General features: G+C 41.2%; 1 protein-coding gene across 1 annotated transcript in view; it reads left to right on the plus strand.

Moving 5' to 3' along the window:
* Positions 1-19459, plus strand: part of LOC139693689 (uncharacterized) — a 63682-nt gene that overhangs the window by 28966 nt on the left and 15257 nt on the right. The window contains exon 3 of the mRNA XM_071591932.1: positions 7909-8058. Within this exon, the coding sequence (XP_071448033.1) occupies positions 7909-8058 (150 nt within the window). The remainder of the gene's footprint in view (positions 1-7908; positions 8059-19459) is intronic.

Here is a 19459-nt window from a genome sequence, read left to right on the forward strand (position 1 = left end):
CACCCTCCGAATGTAACACACACCACCGCTCTCAACTCACCATTCGCTCCCCCTCTCCCCCCCCCACCCTGGGGGATCCTTTTGACTTGCAAACATGTACGTTCACAAGCGCGCTAAACTCTCGTGTTAATAATATTGTTCCGTCCCCACGGCAACCCCCACTTCGTCCCCTCTTCCTCCACAACGCCCTTGTCACCTCTCTCTCTCTTACTCTCTCAGCCCCACACCCAACCTCCTCCCCTTCCCGCTGAGCTCCGAAATCCTTCACAACTCCCGCAAACACGTCCATCACTGACCACCCTTCTCTCTCTCTCTCCACACCCCGCGAAATCTCTTGGACACCCGGGGCTACCGCCTTCTGCTTCGCTGAGCAAACCCCATCCCGTCCCATAGTGCACCACCCCTCGACTTTACCCTCTCCCTCCCTTTCGCACTCGCTTCGCCCCACGGACGAAGCGAATGGGGTGGGAGGAGGGGAAAGGGGAGAGCGGGCACGTTTCGGTGGTCAGGAGAGGGGGGGGGAGTATTCGGATCGCGGAGCTCTCGTCCGGCGGGCCACCTGTTGACTGTGCGGGGAGAAGGCACGCCCCCCTCTCCCCCCTAAACTCCAATCGATCAGCCTACCCGCACTTTTATTTTCCCCGAGATTCGATGATTGAGGCCGGTTTTTCAGCTGGAAGCAAGCCCGCACGAACATTTCGAGCGCGGGCGTTCGGCCCTCAAAGGAAAAATATTGAACTAAAAAGAGGAACCATATAGGTCGCAAAGGAGAACGGAGGGAGTCCTATCCTTATTTTTCCAGCTACCGTTTTCGTGACGTAAATGAACCACTCGTATGTGTATATGTGTGTGGTATACATACGTACGAACTTATTTATTTATTTTTATATATAGTCACCCATCCACACCGATGGAGCTGGCTTGGGTAACCGAGATAAAATGTATAGTGGGTTCTATTATTATGTGTCGCTGTATATAAGGCATATACACTCGTATGAAAAATATGAATGTTCCTAAGTAATATTGTCAAAAAATGTAATATTTTTACGATATTGTATGCTTCTACGCGCATATATTTTTATGCATATCAGCACAATAGAAGGAGAAGCGCGTACATGGGTAGCTTAAGGCCGAAATTTCAAATTTAAAAGTCGATTGAGAAATTCTCTGAATACAGTCTCACATATAGTATAAAACTTTATAAAATTTACTTATTGTTTAATGTTGGCAAGTAACAGGTGCTGAAAAATTTACTGTTAACAGCAGTTTTCGTACGAGAAAATTACAGGGACTTGTAAACCGATTTGTAGCTTTGAGAAAGAGGCATCTTGTAGTGTATTACGCAGGAAATTCGGCTGCTTCCTAGAGGACCTCAGTATCAAATTTTGATCGATCTCTTAGCACAGTCCGTCCATGTGGTATGATTCTCCGGTCCCGTATTTTTGTGGGATGAACGAAAGGGGTGTCGCTAAAGGATAGTAACCGTATTCTACCCTTCCCTTACTTTGTGCGAATGACACGCACACATTAAGGGTTAGGTGAGGGAATTGGTTTTCCCTCGCCTATCAAAACCAACTTTCCTAGTTTTGATTACAGTGGTATCGGTTGCATATGTTTCATATACTCAAAGAGTCTAGATATATCAGCGATACAATCGTCATTGGTTTTCAAGTGTACGTGAATTCGACGGAAGAAAGAAATATGTTGTGTCCTAGCGACAACCCGAATAGCTAGTGTGTGAGATGAGAAGGTTTTAGAAGCGGTGGAGGTCGGTGTTGCTTTCCCGAGTCCTGTCACCCCCTTCCTTCCTAAAACCCCAACCCCTCTCTAGTTTTTAACACGTTTTTCGCCAGGATGGGCACGAGTCCGCAGGTTAATGAAGCACTGGAGCGCCTCCATCGGCATGCGCCGGGAGGATTTAATTTTTTCGGACGAATGAAAAAAAAAGAGACGACGAAGTCGATGATGATCGTTTAATTTTTTTCTCACGTGTTTTAGCGCGCAGAATATGAAAGCGATCGAACGCCCGCCGTGTGCGTGTGTGTGCGTTGAAGAATTGAGACGGCTTCGTGAACAAGGGGAAATTTGGTCACTTTTGTGTAAAAGGGTTCTCTCTCTCTCTCTTCCTCTTTGTCCATCCCGCACCGCACTCCATCTCCCAGGTTCTCACGCATCATTTAGCTCGGGGCCTTTGAAGTATTCAAGGGGACAGCGACAGGAGGTCTCACTCCTCCCCAATACCCCGCGCCCAGACCCCCCTCACCCCCACCCACACCGCCCTGGGGATCAAACGGAGAAGAAAGACCCCTCATAATATTTTTCCCCCATCCTCCACCCTCCTCACGATGGATTCTCGTTTTAGCTCTTCTCCCCTAGTGAGGATTTATATTTTTTTCCCCGTTTCCCCACCCTCGCCCGCATTAAGTCCGGAGGGTGCGCCGCGCACGGATAAAAAAAATAAAGAGAGCAGCCTCTCGTCGTATCCCTGACTCCCTCCCCCCTTCTCTCTCTCTCTCTCTCTCTCATCCCCTCTCCCACTTCCCGGCTTTCCCATTCTTCGTGAGCTAATGCGAGCGGCGTCACAACCCGTTGGTCAGCAGTCCGGTCGTCTTGAACACAAGCTCTTTGGGAGGAGGGAGATAGTGAGGAGAGCGAGGGCCGATGGCGCCGCGGGGAGAGAGGTCTGCGAGCTGCGAACGGGCGGAAGGGGGGGAGAGATGAAAATAAAAATAAAAACGCACGGTCCATCGATCAACGGCGGCTCGGTAAAAGGGTCAGCAAGGGTGGTCGCTCACTCCGACCGCACCGCTGGACTTCAACCCTCCCCCCTCTCCCGCGTCTTCTTGGCGCGGACGAAATTTTTTCATCGAAGCGATGAATTCGCCACAATTTGTCTCACTCGACCTACTCCTTCCCTGCCCATCGATCCTTTGACTACGTGGGTCCCACGGAATCAGTCGCACGCGAAAATACGCCCGCCGACGGCAAAAGCGCACTCTGCAGGGGCTTCCATAGAAATGAAAGAAAAAGAATCAGTACCGCATCACAAGGACGAACCTGCCCTCGTGTTCGTGCGTCAAAAAGATGATATTCGTATTTGAGGGACTTTCGAGATGTGGATATGGAGAATAGTGAAGGGATTACTTGGGAGAGAGATTGAGGGTGGGGGGAGCTGAGGACGAAGTTTTGAGGAGATAGGAATTGAAAATGTAAAGTTAAATTTGTAAATACATGAAGTTGGAGCGTACCGCCGTACGTATCCAAGACCTGCGTCGGTATCATATCGTCGGTACAAGTTGCTCTAAGGAGGAAAATGACATCTTGGAATGCCGGAAGATTGGTATGGAGAAGTCAGGAGGATGAGGTTAGAGAAAAAAGATTTTGCTATTCCAAACAAAAAAATTATTATTTAACACGACCATGGTTTTCATCACTTGGACGAGATGCTGGAAAGTATGGAATGTTTAAGGTTATGATAGGATAGAAAATGTAGGTTAAGCGGGGAACAAGAAGGGATAGAATAGGATTTTGGATGGCAAGAAGACAGATAGAAAGTATGAAGGACTGTATCAGGATATAATGTGGTGAATAAATAGAAATTTAACGCAACACTTCATGCGTATTTGTTGTTGGGAACCGTTTAAACCAAATTTGATAGGAGGGCTACTTTAAATGAGAGGACGAGCACGAACTAGACTTTGGGGTAAGGTGGAATCATTGCGAACGATAAAAGATTTACTAAACCTGGAATCGAACCAAGGACCTTCAGTTTTTCAGACTTGTTCCAAAATCGGTGCCACTATCATTCCGTCCAAATGCGCAATTTAATTAATAGGTTTATGGATCATGAATGTAGTTGAATGTGTTTATTATAGCTGTCCATGCATAAAAAATTATTCAAATATATACTTTGCAGCTCCTTTTCTTGCAAGTCGATCACCTGTACCCGGCTTTCATTGATTGACCCTTTTGTCTTTTCTCTGCGGGCCTCTTTGTGCTCCCTTCCACTCCCCCTTATTCCTCCATCTGGTATTTAATTGAATTTCGTTCGCAAAGGGCATTCCCGAAAATTGCCAGCCGGATTAGAGGGCAAAAAAAGTTTCGCAATGCATGCATGCCATCAACGAGAGAGAACCACATGTTTGTGGGACACAGTGTTGCGATTGATCAATGCTGTCAAATAATGAGAATAAGTGAAAAGCTCGATTTAGAGTAAATATACCACAATTAAACATGCCGAAATATAATTTTGGACAATGGCGATGGAGGTAGACGCATTATTGTTCAGTTGCCGTCGGCGAATCAGTTTCGACCGAAGATGGCATAATGGAATTTCCAAACCTGGGTTTTGTCCCCTCTAAATATATCACGTAGGCATTAAGAAAACTAGATTTGAAATCACACAGATGTTCTGCAATGTCACCTGATTGAAAGTTAAATTAAGCGGAGTCGGAAGGTTCAATTTTCATGTCATTTCCTGTCAACTCTCCACCTAGTACGCCCGACGCCAAACATACTCAATATGTAAACATCACGCAAAAAAATATCTTTTCAAAACATTATTTTGGATCGCTTACCAGCGTCAAATTTTTTAAGTACTTCAACTCTTGGAAATAATTGTTATTTCAAAATACCAGACAGTTAAGTAAAATGAAGCATTTAGGTAGACATTTTATGCGAAGTTTCTGTCGATATAAGATTTTTTTATGATTCCGATAGATTCTGTAAACCTACTACTTAAACTGATAGAGTAAAAATTTCAATAGCATTAAAGATGAAGCTGTCACTGTCAAATTAAAAAAATATAATCTTTTAATGATAACACTATTATTAACATTAAATGGTAAAGCTGAAAGAAATGATTCCATATGGTGATATCAACGGAAGAAGACATTTTAAGCATTAAATATTTTACATGCTATTGCAAATCAAATTCGTTTTGTTCAATATGATATGGCATCTACGAGAATAAAGAAAATTAAATTTTGCCTACTAAAAATGTGAAGGAATATGACACTGATATATGTGCTGGAATTTCTTTGACAAAAATACAAAGAACCGTGGGATATGTCTTGAAAGTGAATTGAACGTAGTCATCCGCTATGGGTATTGAAATAAAATTTTGTTTGAATATTAAGGTGAATGATTTATGCACTTTGAAATTTCCCGTTATACTTTTGAACCCATCCATTCCTATCCTTCTGTGGGAGAAACCTAAGTTTATGAACGACATAATTTTGATTAGTGTATACCGTAAATACTTATGTCACGAAATTTTACAATAGTAGTAGTACCGAGTCGTGATTTGTGCTGTCCTTCCGAATACTATCTGACGACCTAGACTGGGCTTTTCATCCAAGTTGAGGAGAGTGTTTTAAAAGAGAATATTTTGTACACAAATTCCTTCTGCTCCGGAATTTTCAAGTCATTTGTATTATTATACATAATTTAAGATGGTTATAAACATAATTTAACTATCATGTTTTATGAAAGTGCGATCACGTTGAACTCTCTTTATCTGTAAAATAATCGAAATCAAAGCACTTTTAACTGCAACATTAATTCGATGAAGTGGGGAATCCCTCTTTGGAAGGATGTCTATCCGTGCCAACGCAGACGACGTCAAGGAAAACGTCCATAAAATTTCATTTCCTTTTAATGCTTGGTGAGCAGTTCAAATTCAAGCAGGTGGAACTTTCGATTATCTGAGCGAGAGAAAATTGAATTTTAATGCTTGAATTGCGGGTCACGTGCCAGACCTCCAAGTGCAGCAACCGGCCCCTTTATTAACCTCCGCCTCTCGCTCGTACCCTGGTGCTATCACCTAAATGGTTTCGCAAGAATAGAGTTTTGCCTCCTCTCTGTCACCTCCCCTCCGTACCCAGAATTGTTTTTCCCGACCCCCATGAAAGGGGACCGGCTCAGAAAAATATCGGCTGTACACTTCCGAAGGCAACCTCTGGCGAAATCACATTTCAGCCCGTGCATGAAGAGTAACGGCGCGTAGTTTCACTTCGCCTTCGTTTAACTCAGGGCCCATTAATGACCTCAGGAATCTCTACTTTACTATATAAAAGTCAAATTTCCAAAAGAGGAAAAAAGTGGCGTTTTTACCAGTTACGGCGTGAGTTTGACGCAGTGTGTGCGGGTCAAATAGGCCTAAAATTTCAAGATCGATTGAAGGATCACCAAACCAGTGTGAGCAACGGGAAGTTTACATCGCATTTTGAGAAACATTAGTAAGAAAATAGCCACGAAATTGACTTTATATTTGAAACTTTACAAGTAGTGAGCAAAGCACAGAGAATAGACGTTTTAGAACAGTTTGAATTGTAAACTATGCAATATCCAAAGAAAATATTGTCAGCCAATTTTTTCATACCTCCCACCCCCAAAAACTACGATTCGGATGAGACAAACACCTCCTCTTGCCCCACTCTCTTCCTTCGATCTCCGAAGTATGTAGGGTATGGTTTTATTGTCAATATACAGCAAATCTCTACCCACCCCACCATATGACAAGAGCCTTCCCTATGGGGTGCTCCTGCTGCTTTCTACCTTTCCCTCGATTTCGCAATCCCTCACTGACCACCTCCTAACCAAGCCTTCACTATCCCCTGCCCCTCAAAATGCACATCTATTCCTACCTGAAGGTAACATACATGCAGATGGATATCTATAAGAGTCAGTATCTGACGATGACGTTGAACGTTGAAACCCGGGTCGAGTCTAAATAAATTTCTGTGGAATCACAAAGTTTTTTAATTATAAAATGCATCGATTCCATGAAGGAATGCCTCAAATAACCAATTATGCCAACAAACGTGGCCTCAGCTTTTCAGTGATCTCATTTTTCATCTAATCAATTTTCATAAGACATTTTATATCTGATCTCATCTTCCTTACTTCCGGTAGGTATTCTCGATATATTTTCCCGATATGAACCCACATAGCCATTCGATTTTTATAGCTGCATAGATTCGTTGCTGTAATTATAATTGGGTGATAGAATAAGTAGTATATTGAAGATAAATTGGATTAATGCAAAACACAACACCGAAATAGGATCAAGTTTAGTTTTTCGCTTTAGAATCGTAATTATTTCTCTTGTATTAACTTCTTAAGAGTGTAAATTGCAACCTTCTCCCGTAATGTTGAGTACTATAAAATTTTAAAAACTAGTTCTTAGGATAATCAAAAAGAGTCATTTTTACGCAGCCGCTGAGAGTGCTATTAGTTAACTTTCGCTCAGTAGACAGAAATGTACAAGATATCTGGTATGTTAATCGTTTTTATGACCAGAGCATCTATTTCTCAGAAGGTTTAACGCGAGGAACTTATTAAAGATTGCTCTCTATCTAGGTGAAATTAAAATGTATGTGGACCATATTCAACCGATGTCGGTGAGCAACACTATTATTAAAAGTTATGAATTAATTCAAAATAAAATAGCGATATTTAGTGTGAATTTCATTCACCAATGTTTATAATAATTAGTCCTATGTAAACAGTTTACTAATATGTCACCTTGATTGTCAATATACTTGGAACTCAAGAGGAGTTTTGTGGAATTCCAATTTTCACAATTTACATGGGAGCTATAAAACTAAGTAACTTTCAGAATATTTTTTGTCATTTTGCCTTGTTTAACTGAGTCTTTGAACGTAGTAATAGTTACGGCATGCACTATAAACAACTCCGTAGTGCAAACAGAAGACGATCAGAGATCCATAAGCAGTAATCATAACTCAAGTTGAGCCTGAAGAGCTTCTCCATTCAAACTGCTTCTGAATTCTGGACCCGTGCGGTCCAAGCTCGCCTCTTACGGGACACGGGACAACTCGCGTTATCAATATCTCACTTATCGGATAGCTAATGTATCTTTCCGTCCTATTTTCTCTTCCGCAGGAACAAAAACGAAAACTCTTCCATACATCCGTTTACGAGTCTGAGCTCCAGCTGAAGAGGCTCTACGTGCAGACCTGCCGACGGCTACCCTCGTTCGGGTGCCGCGTTTACCAGGTGAAGGAGTTACTACGCGGGAAGACTAAGAAAAAGGTGAGTAGTTCTGGACGCCCAGCGGCGCCTCTGCTGTGCCCCGCTCAGAGACTGTCCAGAGGAGTTGCCGCTGGCACCCCGCGGGCTCAAACTCTTAATTCCCGTATCTATTATCATTACAAAACTGGTACACAAGAAAGCTTTCGCCCTTAATGACATCACGAGAGGTCGACGCGGGGAGTAATGATGGTAGTTAAGTTTTGTGACAGTAGTGTAAAATGTATTCGTCCTGGCATCGTGGACCCTTCGAGTGGGTTTTTTGGATGAACAATGTGGCGTTTGTTTAATTAATAACACCGACAAAAAATTTAATATTAACCATAACTCCATATTTATATCAACATGTGATTAACATCACTACTCAGTAAAATATATGATGTTCGCTATTTGAAAGTCAATGTTCTTCAGTTGATAATAACAATTATGACTTTAGACTACATCATCGATTAAAACGGTTCTTGAAATCTATTTGGGCTCAAGCTTACGTTTAAAAGAGAGATAAAAGCCTCCGTGGAAGTTTTTCAATCTTAGTGAAATTTTCTGCACCATTAAAACTTAACTGTTAGTGCAGATATTATTAATGTCTCTAGTAAACAGCGCGCAAAAAGAATACTGCGCTAAGAAGTTGTTATGAGAGAGCATAAAGTGTACTGCGACGACTCCAGGACTGGGAGCGAAACAGTTGTCCATCAACACACCGCTACGGTAATTCCCGGAAGGATCATGGATCCTTCATACACGCAGGTTGTTTTCCAAGCAAAAACCTCGGGCATCGCAAAAAAATGAAAAAGGCACAACTATACAACACTGCTCGCAAAAAGAAAAATATCTTATTTTCATAAATTCCTGTCCATTAATGGCTGGTTGTCTATAACCCCCTACCATACTCCGAATTAGGTTTGTTTGCATTTAGTAAACATTCAAACGAAGCTTTCCCCATTGCTCATCTACCATCTGCCAGTAAGGCAATGGCCATTGTAGCTCTCTTAATTCGCCACGAAAAATATGGTAGAGGAGTTTTGGAGTTGGATAGAATCCTATCGTCGTTATTAGCGATGCATTCCGAGGAAACCATGTAACGATCGATCCGATAGACGGACTACTGAAATTTAAAAAAGAGTTTCTCTCGGCATACATTTCCGGCCAGTCATTAAATCCTTCAGCCACGAGATGCCCTTACGTTTCAAGGAGTTGAAGGAAGCAGGCCTCTATTTGAATATAGAGAATTTAATTTATCTATATATTTTAGAGTCTATCTTACATGAAATTATTTTTATATGAGTCATTCAAGGTGTTTTACCTATTTGAAGGCACGTTTTGGACGGTCTCTGATGACTATTTTATCTTTGCGTCACGAGAAATTCACTTGATTTTCCTTCTACAATTTTCTTTTTCTTTTCTTCGTGAATTCTACTAACTTTCATACCGTTTAAAAAGCCTTTTGTATTAATTTCTCTCTACTTACCTTACCCCTTCTTTTTTAATATTTCTCAATATTTTCTCCAACTACCCTTTCTACCTTATTCAGACTTTATCTGGAAACTTCCTTTCGTCTCAAATCGTCAAAAATTTGAGGTTAGTCTTTCTCTGCAAACCTACTTTATTTTCTCTTGTCCCAAGCCTTTGCCTCAAACTTTTCAAATTCATGCTCATCCTCTTTCCTCAAAGAGAATTGGGAATTATTCCTAAAAATTACGCTAAAATATCAACTTAACAAATTTTTATTGCTACGCTTCAAAATTATCCTCATTTATGATAGAATAAATTTTAATTTTGATGTACGAGTACCATTTCCAATCAGAATTGAAGTCGCGTGTAAATTTTATTAGCAAATTCCAAATAATTGGGCTAATTTCATTTCTAGAGGCAAAGCATTTTCACTCTGGCCAGTTTATTAACTCTTGCAAGTATAATTCATTTAGAGCAGTTAAAAATTACCCATAAATCTAATGAATCTACTCTGAATTAAGCCATTCATATTTCAATACATCTACGCGTTATTAAGTCTTTGACACATGGGGAAGAACTGGAAGTGTTTTTGTTGGTAAATAGCCCCTTGTGCTCATACTAAATCGTGCTATGTGAGGGTTGTTACCGAATCATGGACGATAAATTGGCCACCGCTGTTATTTATGCCTATATTTTCTTGTACTTAGAGTTTCGAAGGCAACAGCAGGAGCAGCGAAATTCCAATTATCCGGAGGCGTATAATAAACGTTTTACCCCCAGCAAAGGCTTCTTTTTCCACCTTATTGAAATTGTTTTACTTATGTTAATTACAAGAACCAATCCAAGTAACTGAAGTCAGGAATCAGCAAATTTTAATAAGGAGAAGATTTAAGGTCTAATGAAAAGGCTCGTACTTATTTCCTGATGTCACCGTCCAAATGAAACGCGATCGAATTCTTCGAGACCACAATCTCGATACTTACCGATATTTCTATACATATTGGTAAAATTATGCGAATTTATCTACACATTTTCAGATTTCCACTTCCTTGTTCATCCGGGGTCCCATCCCCTTCTTTTTACATTCCCCATCGATATCAAGCCCAAATATAACCAACGTGAATGGACTGTATATACAGGTACCTTTATGACAAAAACTATGTGTTGCTCAACTGTATATGGCTGTATACCCTAAACTACAAAGAATATCCTCACTCGTATCACCACTGGCCATCCCCCACCGGCCACTCGGCGGCAATTCTCAAGTCCCCTCGAGGCAAACTGAGAACCCCCTCCCGGTTCCTCACATCGCTCTACCCCAGTCTTTTCCCTTCTCCCCCTCGCATCAGCCGTTCCTTCCCCGTTCGGTCTTCCCCCCGCTTCATCGCGCCCGACCCGACTGCCCTCGCTGTCTACTTCACCTCCTCGCCTTGCGAAAGCGGAATAAGGACCAAGGTCCTTCCCAGCTGTCTCTCCCTAAGGCCCACCCATTCCCCATCCCCTCCGCACACTCCATCCCTCTGTGTGTGCATATTCCGACGGTCGAATGGGCTCACAAGGGGGACCCCTGTGCTTTTTTTTTGCTTCTCTTCGACGGAGATGGAGCAAGGCTGCCCACTCGCTGCAAGACTAGCCGCAGGGAAAAATATCGCACAAAGGCCTCCAGTTGCCGTCGAAGGGGTTATTTAAGGGTTGTGGGTGGGTTTGAGGGAGAAATGGGCAAATTTTTTCTCTCCTACCGCAAGTTTGGCAAATAGTGGCGGAAGAGAAGTTCGTACGGAGAGAGAAGTCCACGGCATAATCCAAAATTTGAGTACCCTTTCAGGGTTCCACTTTCAATGAGGTGACGTGTGGAAGCCTAGTGGGTGAGTGGTGTGTTCGGCAAGTGGACGGAGGGCCCGGGTTCTAATCTGGGTGATGCCTCTGGAAAAATACAGCTCCACCCGAGCTGTGTGATACTACGTGTGGCAATAGGAAACCGTAGGCGAGACCCAGGGAAGAGGCTACCTTCCTTGATTTCATACGCCACATCGTAAAACTAAATACGCGGTGAGCTCTACCCTCACATATCGAAACATCCTTTGGTCTCAGCGCTACGGCTGACCTATAATTAATGAAAACATGCTTAACTCCGTGGAATGCTTTCATATCATAGAAATAATTCAATGATTCTGAGTAATTTTCCCTAATTTTTAATTACGATACATACCACTGGTTTTGACAATTCACTCACACATCACACAATCATATTCATATTTATATACAATATATATATATATATATATATGTGTGTGTGTTTTTTATATACCATGTCTTTTCAGGCTAAACATGACCATGATTTCGGTTTCATTTACGTCCAGGTTTCTTGCACATAATTCATTCAGTGGGGTTGGATGAAATTCAAAACTTAAGAAAGGGGATTAGCCAGGATTCGTATTTGTCTCGGCCAAAGAAAGGCCACGGAGACAAGACTACGGAGAGAATTTGCTTCAAAGTAAGTCTCTGAACACAGCATGAGCCTAAGTTTGGGAACAAAACGCAGTGAGACAGCGGGTGCGGCAGGGGGAGGTGAAGGATGAATTTTGAATGAGAATGGGTGACGGGTGGCGGAGGGAGAATTGGATAGGGCATGGAGGGATCCTCAGTAGTGCTATAAGGACCTCCCATAACGGCGTAGTATAAAATAAAATTACCCATTAAAATCATTCTTCTTGTCTTGATAATGAGAGCATAGAAATATTATGTTTAGTACATTTAAAAAGTACTAATTTTAATAATTAAAATTCAATGTCCTTCCTTGAGGTCTATGTATCTGTATATGAGAGTCATCATACAGATTTAAAGGATAACACACATAATATGCAGCCGCTCTACTCTCCTTGGGGGTACTTTGAATCAGTAGGACCTAAGCTATCATATCTTATTGTTAGAAGCAACCTTTTCCTTGCTTAAAAGGTAGTATTCACGTACAGATTTGGTTCTTATATTCTCACCTACAAGATCGATGCTGGCTCATGGTGGCCAGCGACGGGTATAACTAGGATATTCGAGGAAAGCTCGGGAAATAGGTGTGACCGCGAAATATGAGATAAAATAAGGGAATATTTCTGAGTTTTAATGAGTTTTCCAGCGGATGTAAAAAATGTAATTTTCAATGTACTTCACATGATATTTTCCGCTGTGAATAAATAAAATTTTCAATAATTGTGATTTTCAAGGGGTTGAAATACTATAACGACAATAATGGTTTGATAATACCAATAACATTACCAGGTAGAAGTTTATTCTTGTAAACTTAAAATGAACGTTATTTTGAATTTTTTAAGTAGTGGGCGAACGAGGTATACATTGGAATAAAATTAGTTTTTTTGAGATATTCCAGCTTCAGCTTCTTTTTTTATTTCTGTCTAAACCCATCGAAATAACCCTCGAGTGAGGCGTGAGTCCATACCATTTTTCATTTCGATTCATTTATGAAGTTTAAAAAGGTCATCATACGAGTAGATGGTGACGACATCTTTATTTTTCGCTCTTTTGAGTTGCCAGAATGATCCACTCACCCCAAGTTCATCCGCATCCCTTCCCACCAGGGTTTCAGGATGGGCAGGAAGGAGGCGATGGAGTGTGGGAATGAGATGGGAGTGCGTCTGACGGATGGGTTAACTGAGTCAGGATATGGGCGGAAGAGAGCGCACCCAGGCAACCAAAAGTAGACGTGGTGCCTCCATATGTGCCGATTCGCAATTGTATGTATATCTCGTAAGAGGTGTGGAGCAAGGTCAGAGGAAGAGTAGGCACGGACATCCATTGCGTATTCTAATCATCCATTATCCTGCGCTAATATGCAACTATGATTGGCTCCCAGTAATGATTCACATCATAACATATAAAAATCTGAGATTTTGCCTGAAAGTCGGAATTCCTAACGCTTGGAAGTTGTAGATACCCAGGGTCTTGAAAGCATTATGATGCCGTTGCGCACCCTCATGCCCGATGAAATTCATATTATTCAGCAGTGTTACGGACCCTTTATGTTTCTGAAATCGTGCAAAATAAAAAGTTAGCGGCCGGGGCGTGAAAGTCTGTTCCTTTTTTTCAAACTTTCGTTATCTGTGATGTTGTGGCACATATTTCCACGAAATTAATACATGAAAATTAATGTTGTTTATTTTTTCAATTGAATCCCTTCAAGATTAGTTTTTTATTTAATTACTGCAAGATAATCCCATTCTTTCCTGTGGAAACCGCCAGTGATCCCGTCATATCGTGCAACATACAAGATTAGAACTTCATGAATCGTCCAGTATATACCATTCGGCCATGAGCTTTGTTTCTTTTTCGGCGTTTTGGGGGTTGAATATTTCCTTACAAACTGCGATGGTATAATCTAAAGTTCCACTTCAGTGCTCATATACGTGGGTTGGGAATTATGTTGTCAGCAGAAGATTTAAATAAATAATTTTAAAATTATAGCAAAACATGGAGATTGAGCGTGGGCTCATTTTCGAAACGCAATAATTATTAATTCATATTTTGCCGATTTGATGAGGAATGAAACTTTGAAAAAATAAATGAAAGAATTACGTAAAAACTTAATAAATGCAGTTCCAACACGAGCGATACGCGCTAACGACTACCTAGGTCCAGAATTCTATGCTTTAGGTGATGCTAAAACATAATTATAAGTATTAAAGAAGACATCAAATCAAGAAGTGATATGCGAGCAAGCGTTGATGGTTGATGCTAATGGAACCAGTTCTTAAAAGTTCTCGAATCCTTAGCCTAACCCTTTGAATTCCTTCCCTCATCCATTTCTATTGGAGCCTACTCCCGCTGCCAAACTCAATTGGGTGACTTCCAATTTTTGCACATAAACGTAAATGCCGGCTGTAGAGCTTAAAGTAATTCCTCCGACACCGGATTTCCAAACGGGCATCAATCGCTTGCTGCTCGCTCGCAGCCGAAGACAGTCAACGTTTCCGGTTCACGTGACTTGCTTGTCGTGTCCAAATCCGCCAATTGAGTGACTAAACGCTTCCTTCCTACGTTGCTCTCGCACATTCCACTACCATGACGCACAAACGGAGGGTAACACACACTATAAGGTCGCCGGTTCTCTCAATTTAAGAGCGTAACGTAAGAACTTAACTTGGAAAAGGCAGTAAATTGTGCCTGAAATTGGGTGAGGTCGCGACGAGCCGTCATCACATAATTTAAGGCAAAAATATGCTCATGTTATCATATTTTAATTGGATAAATAACCCATTCACAAGGGAGATAGTTGGTCTTTTTGTTAACCAATGAATAGAAAGGGTAGGAAAAGCAACGCTAGTTGAGTCGATTGTAGTACTGTAGTCATCAGTATGCCATTGATTTAAAAAAACCATTAAAAATCATTTACGTAGAACGGGATTCGAACCAGGAGCCCTCGATTTCTTGTTGAGTGATTTAGCCAATTGCGAGGCACCCATTCCACTGTAAACGTCTGATGGCTTTCGAAGGATAACCTTTTCTAGTAAAATCATTGCCTGCTTGTTCTTAATTCTGTCAGAATTGATATCTACTTCCTTTAAAACTGCACAGCAATTCACAATGTCGTCTCAATAGTTTACGTAGCTAAAACTCTCTGCCGAAAATCGATGGGTCTTGGTTCGAATCCTTGTGTATGCAAATAAGTTTTCGCATATAGCGTGTGGCCTCCACTGAAGTCAATGTTGTGGCATTTGCCATAGATTCTTTGAAAGGGGAAAGGGGTCGGGGGATAGTTAACTTAAGTAAAAGGATTGGCTTTCTAATTGATGAGTTAAGTAAACGTCCACCATTATGTATACTACAGGATTTTTTACTCAAATCATCCTCGTGTTATGTTCTTATGAGCCAGTCGCTTCGACGCTTAGTGTCATATTTAAGTCCACACCGTCAATTACCGCCAATTCCCGACGTGTATAAACATTGAAGTGAATGATGGTTAGCCTTTTGAGGGGAGAGTCTATTTACTTCCTGCCCTTTTATCTTTTTTAATGTCCCCTTACCTCAAAAGTTAACCGAAAATTGTCTTCTCAGCTTGTAAACATTTGGAACAAGAGGAAATTATCAATACTATGGATGACGCTAAGTGTCGAAATGCTTCTAGAATTAACGGAATACTTTCGATGGGAAAATTATTTGTAATTTACTTACATACTCACCGTTCCATTATGGGGCAGGCTAAGTCAAAAAAGCCTATTTGCAAGCGATTTTAGTGCCCTCAATTTGTTTAGGGGATCGAGATTGTGCGGTTACTAACGTACTGGCTTCCCACCCAGAGGGCCTGGTTCAAATCCCGGCGGTGTTGAATATTTTGCAGCGGTATCTCGATCCCTACTTGAGGTGCTTTGTGGAGGGCACTTTGAGTGAGTATGCCGTCCGTCGGATGGGATGTTAAGCTTCGGACCCATTGGCGCCTTTCGTTAAGAGTAGGCTAATGCCGACGCCAGGTCCGCCCAGCTCCACCCTTCATCCTTTCCTGTCCATCCCTAATGGCGCAAATGACCTCAGCTTTAGGTCGCCTTCCCTAAATACTACTACTCAATTTTTGAAAATTTCTTTCGTGTCGTCCTCTCCTCACGTGCTTCTTTCGTCTCAGTCACAACCATAATTATTCCATACATCGTAATGTGCTCTTAATATTTCTTTTTCTTAGTACATCCAGCTAGTTTTACCCTTCCTTTCCTTGGTTTATCCCTTCCTCTATAGCGACGCTCATTTTCCAAATGACCATCGCTGTCGTCTTAGGAACATCGCGTGGAATGCAAGAAGATGTAATGAATTCGTCTTCGGCTTCTCTTAAGCGGAGTCCTCAGCGACTCCCCCGCCCCTCCCCCATCCCTTTCCCCGACTCCCGTTGACCCGTGCCAGGCCCAGTCCATTCAGCAGAATGCATTCGCATGGCAGGACGGCGCCTACGCAACTAATTCGCCTTTCCTTCCCCCACGCCCCCTCCCCCGCTGGCTAATGCAGGCGATTTCCTTTCTAGCTCAGTCACTCAAAAGACGCGCGTATCCGACTCAAAAGAAGTCCGACCCCCTCCCCCTCGGCTCCATCATCTCCTTGCCATTACCCTCCACCCGTTCGCCATGTGTCACGAGCCTAACCGCTCCGCATCCTGCCTCCAGTGCATTAGCCGCGACAAGCGCTTTCAGCGTTGCGTTTCGTTTTTTTCGGTATAATTTTCCCGACCCTTTCCGTCCCTTAGGGCTCGTTCCACAGTGAGTGATCTTTTCTCGTTGAAGTTGCCAGTCTTTTTTTATTGAATGGCGCAGTGATGTCAGTTGGTATTGTTATTGATGTTCCGATGGACCAGCAAATCTATTGCACAGGTTCCCTTGGGAGCCAGGTACTGCTGTACTGTCCCGCTTTACATTGTACTGAATGCATATCATGACATCCTGCACTACAAAAAAGCATTTTCATCTTCATATACTTTCTATTCCCCTCCCCATCCATACCTTATCTTCATGTGCCCCGTCCTCGCATATCCAACATTCCAGTCTTCAACATCCCACTACCACGCAGTAGTTCTTCGCGCACATTTTTCTCGTCGAATTTTTCGCTGTAGGTTTTTCTTTTTCCAAAATGCCAAGTGCGTATTGTTTGGCTGGCTATCAATTCATTTTACACTCCACATTCTTAACGACCAACTTTCGGAACCACACCACAACGTGCCCCATGTAGAAGTTTTTTATTTATCTTTTACTGTTTCTGAACCGAATAACCTTATAATCAACTTCCTCATTGTAGCTGCTTTAGTTAACTCAACTCTCGCTTCAACTCACAAGTTACTAGAATTTTTTTAATGCCTATGACTTCCTATAAAATTGATATGTTCTGCTTGCTCTACTTTACCCCTTTTACTTTATTATTTCTACTTTTTGAGAATCTCATCATATTCGTTTTGAACTTCACTGATTGTGGCAATTTATTTAAATAAAATACTTTCATTTTTGTTGCAAATTGGTGAATGGGTGTCATCACTTTCATTTATACCATCTAAACTTCAGCATTTTCTTTTCATTGTGTATTATTTTCTATGTAATCTGATTGATTGCGATTCTATGTAATGAGATTTGCTAAAATATATTTTGCAAGGGAAAAGTAAACATTAATTCGTGGATACATAAGAACAATATCCACATAATCATAAAATAAGTAACGTACCACGATGCGATTGTATAGTTTTTACTTCCATGCCAAAATAACAATTTCATATTTATAGCTACGCCATTTTTAGTTATTTCCACGCCAAAAATTAGGATAGGGAACAGAATTAAGAAGTAAGAAGATTGCGAATACTAGGGTATTCCTGATATGGTGGAACTAAAGTATTGAAAAACAATCAATTGTCTACAACGGCAAATTTCTAGTGAACTAAAATTTAAATTCACACCTTGCTATCAAAAAAAAATATCACCTTCAGCTGGAATATCATCATCTGAAGATGATTTATAATGTCGAAACTTTATAAACAATGGAATAAGTATTATTCCGGTAGAATAATACTTTGCTTGGTCATTCATTCAGAAGGGAAAAATCATCCTTAATGAGTCTGCAACTGTGAATATGTATAATTATTTGTAATTGTATGGCCAGTACAAGTACTCAGCCTTCAGGACTTTTTCAAAACTTGCGTAACAGCATGAGCAACGTTCTCTGCATCATATTACCATCTTTGACTAAGCTAACATTTATTCATGTAACTCCCTAAAATTCCCTTTTCCTTTCACACCCTCCCTTGCACGGCGTCCTTCAGCATGACGCCACTTCAATATCTCTCTCATTATATCTTCTTTGAAGGCCTTTTCTGGCAGTTCCTGTTCCTAAAAACCTTCCCTACAAAATTGAATCAATCCCATCTACATGTGTCAAGCCGCAAATCTGGATTTCAAATTAAATGGGAATGTCTGTCGTAAAAATGGGAACTGAATATGTTGTGTATTGCACTCAAAAATGTTTCTCTTTCCTTGTGCAAACCACGATTTGAAAAGAAATGTTTTGACGACGTCCGTACGAGATCCGCTCACGAGGAGATGCTTCCTTCGTCGCAATTCTTTGCTTTGTTCCGTTTATCTGGTAAATTCCGTTACTCCTCGTCTCTGCTTCCTCACTTTCTACGGGAATAATTGGCAGTCCTTAGGCATTTCTCTCCACAGACGGTACTGTGAAGAGAATTGTGGTGAAGTCCGACGTAGGAAGAGTGCAGCAATGCGTTGAGGTTTCTAAGTGCAGTAATGCAGGAACGGATGTGCTAAGACTATATAACGTTTATCCACTGTTATCATTATTGGCTCTAAGGATTGAAAATAAAAACAATCTCACATGTAAACAAAGGAAGCTTGATTATCCCAGGTAAAGTGGACTAAGATAACCTCGGATAATCGAAAACTGGGATGATACGGAATGGACAAAAATATTCGAATAAAAATTCTGTCAAAAAATTAGATGTGGCCATTCCTTTGTATTCATATATTATTGTTTTTAATAATTTGAAAGTAATACTTTCGTCATCGATGAATTGTTCTTTTCTTTCATCAAAAAAATATTTGTCTATCATTGACTTTAATTTTTTATTTTTGACGCTCGCTTCCAAATTTTGACGTTCCTTTCTCAATTTGAAACGGCCTGGTTCAGCTACAAAAAAGTATCCATGCACTGTGTTGGTATGTACGGGAATGAGTAAATTCGTACCGAGAATAATACAGTAACTAGGAAAATCGGGATTCGGATAATCGATATAGCCCTGTATTTCGATATCCATAGGTATTTCAATCAATGTATGGAAATCATTACGCCAAATGAGGAGCTTTATCGATCGTTGTCCATCGATAATCCTATGAATCGATTCTTGTAAAAAATGATTTCTCCCAAGAGTTTTGATTCATGAAGTAGGTATATATGCTCTGTGAATGGACGACAT

Source organism: Hetaerina americana, unplaced genomic scaffold (assembly GCF_022747635.1).
Source record: "Hetaerina americana unplaced genomic scaffold, ioHetAmer1.1.p SCAF_5, whole genome shotgun sequence".
Classification (NCBI taxonomy): domain Eukaryota; kingdom Metazoa; phylum Arthropoda; class Insecta; order Odonata; family Calopterygidae; genus Hetaerina; species Hetaerina americana.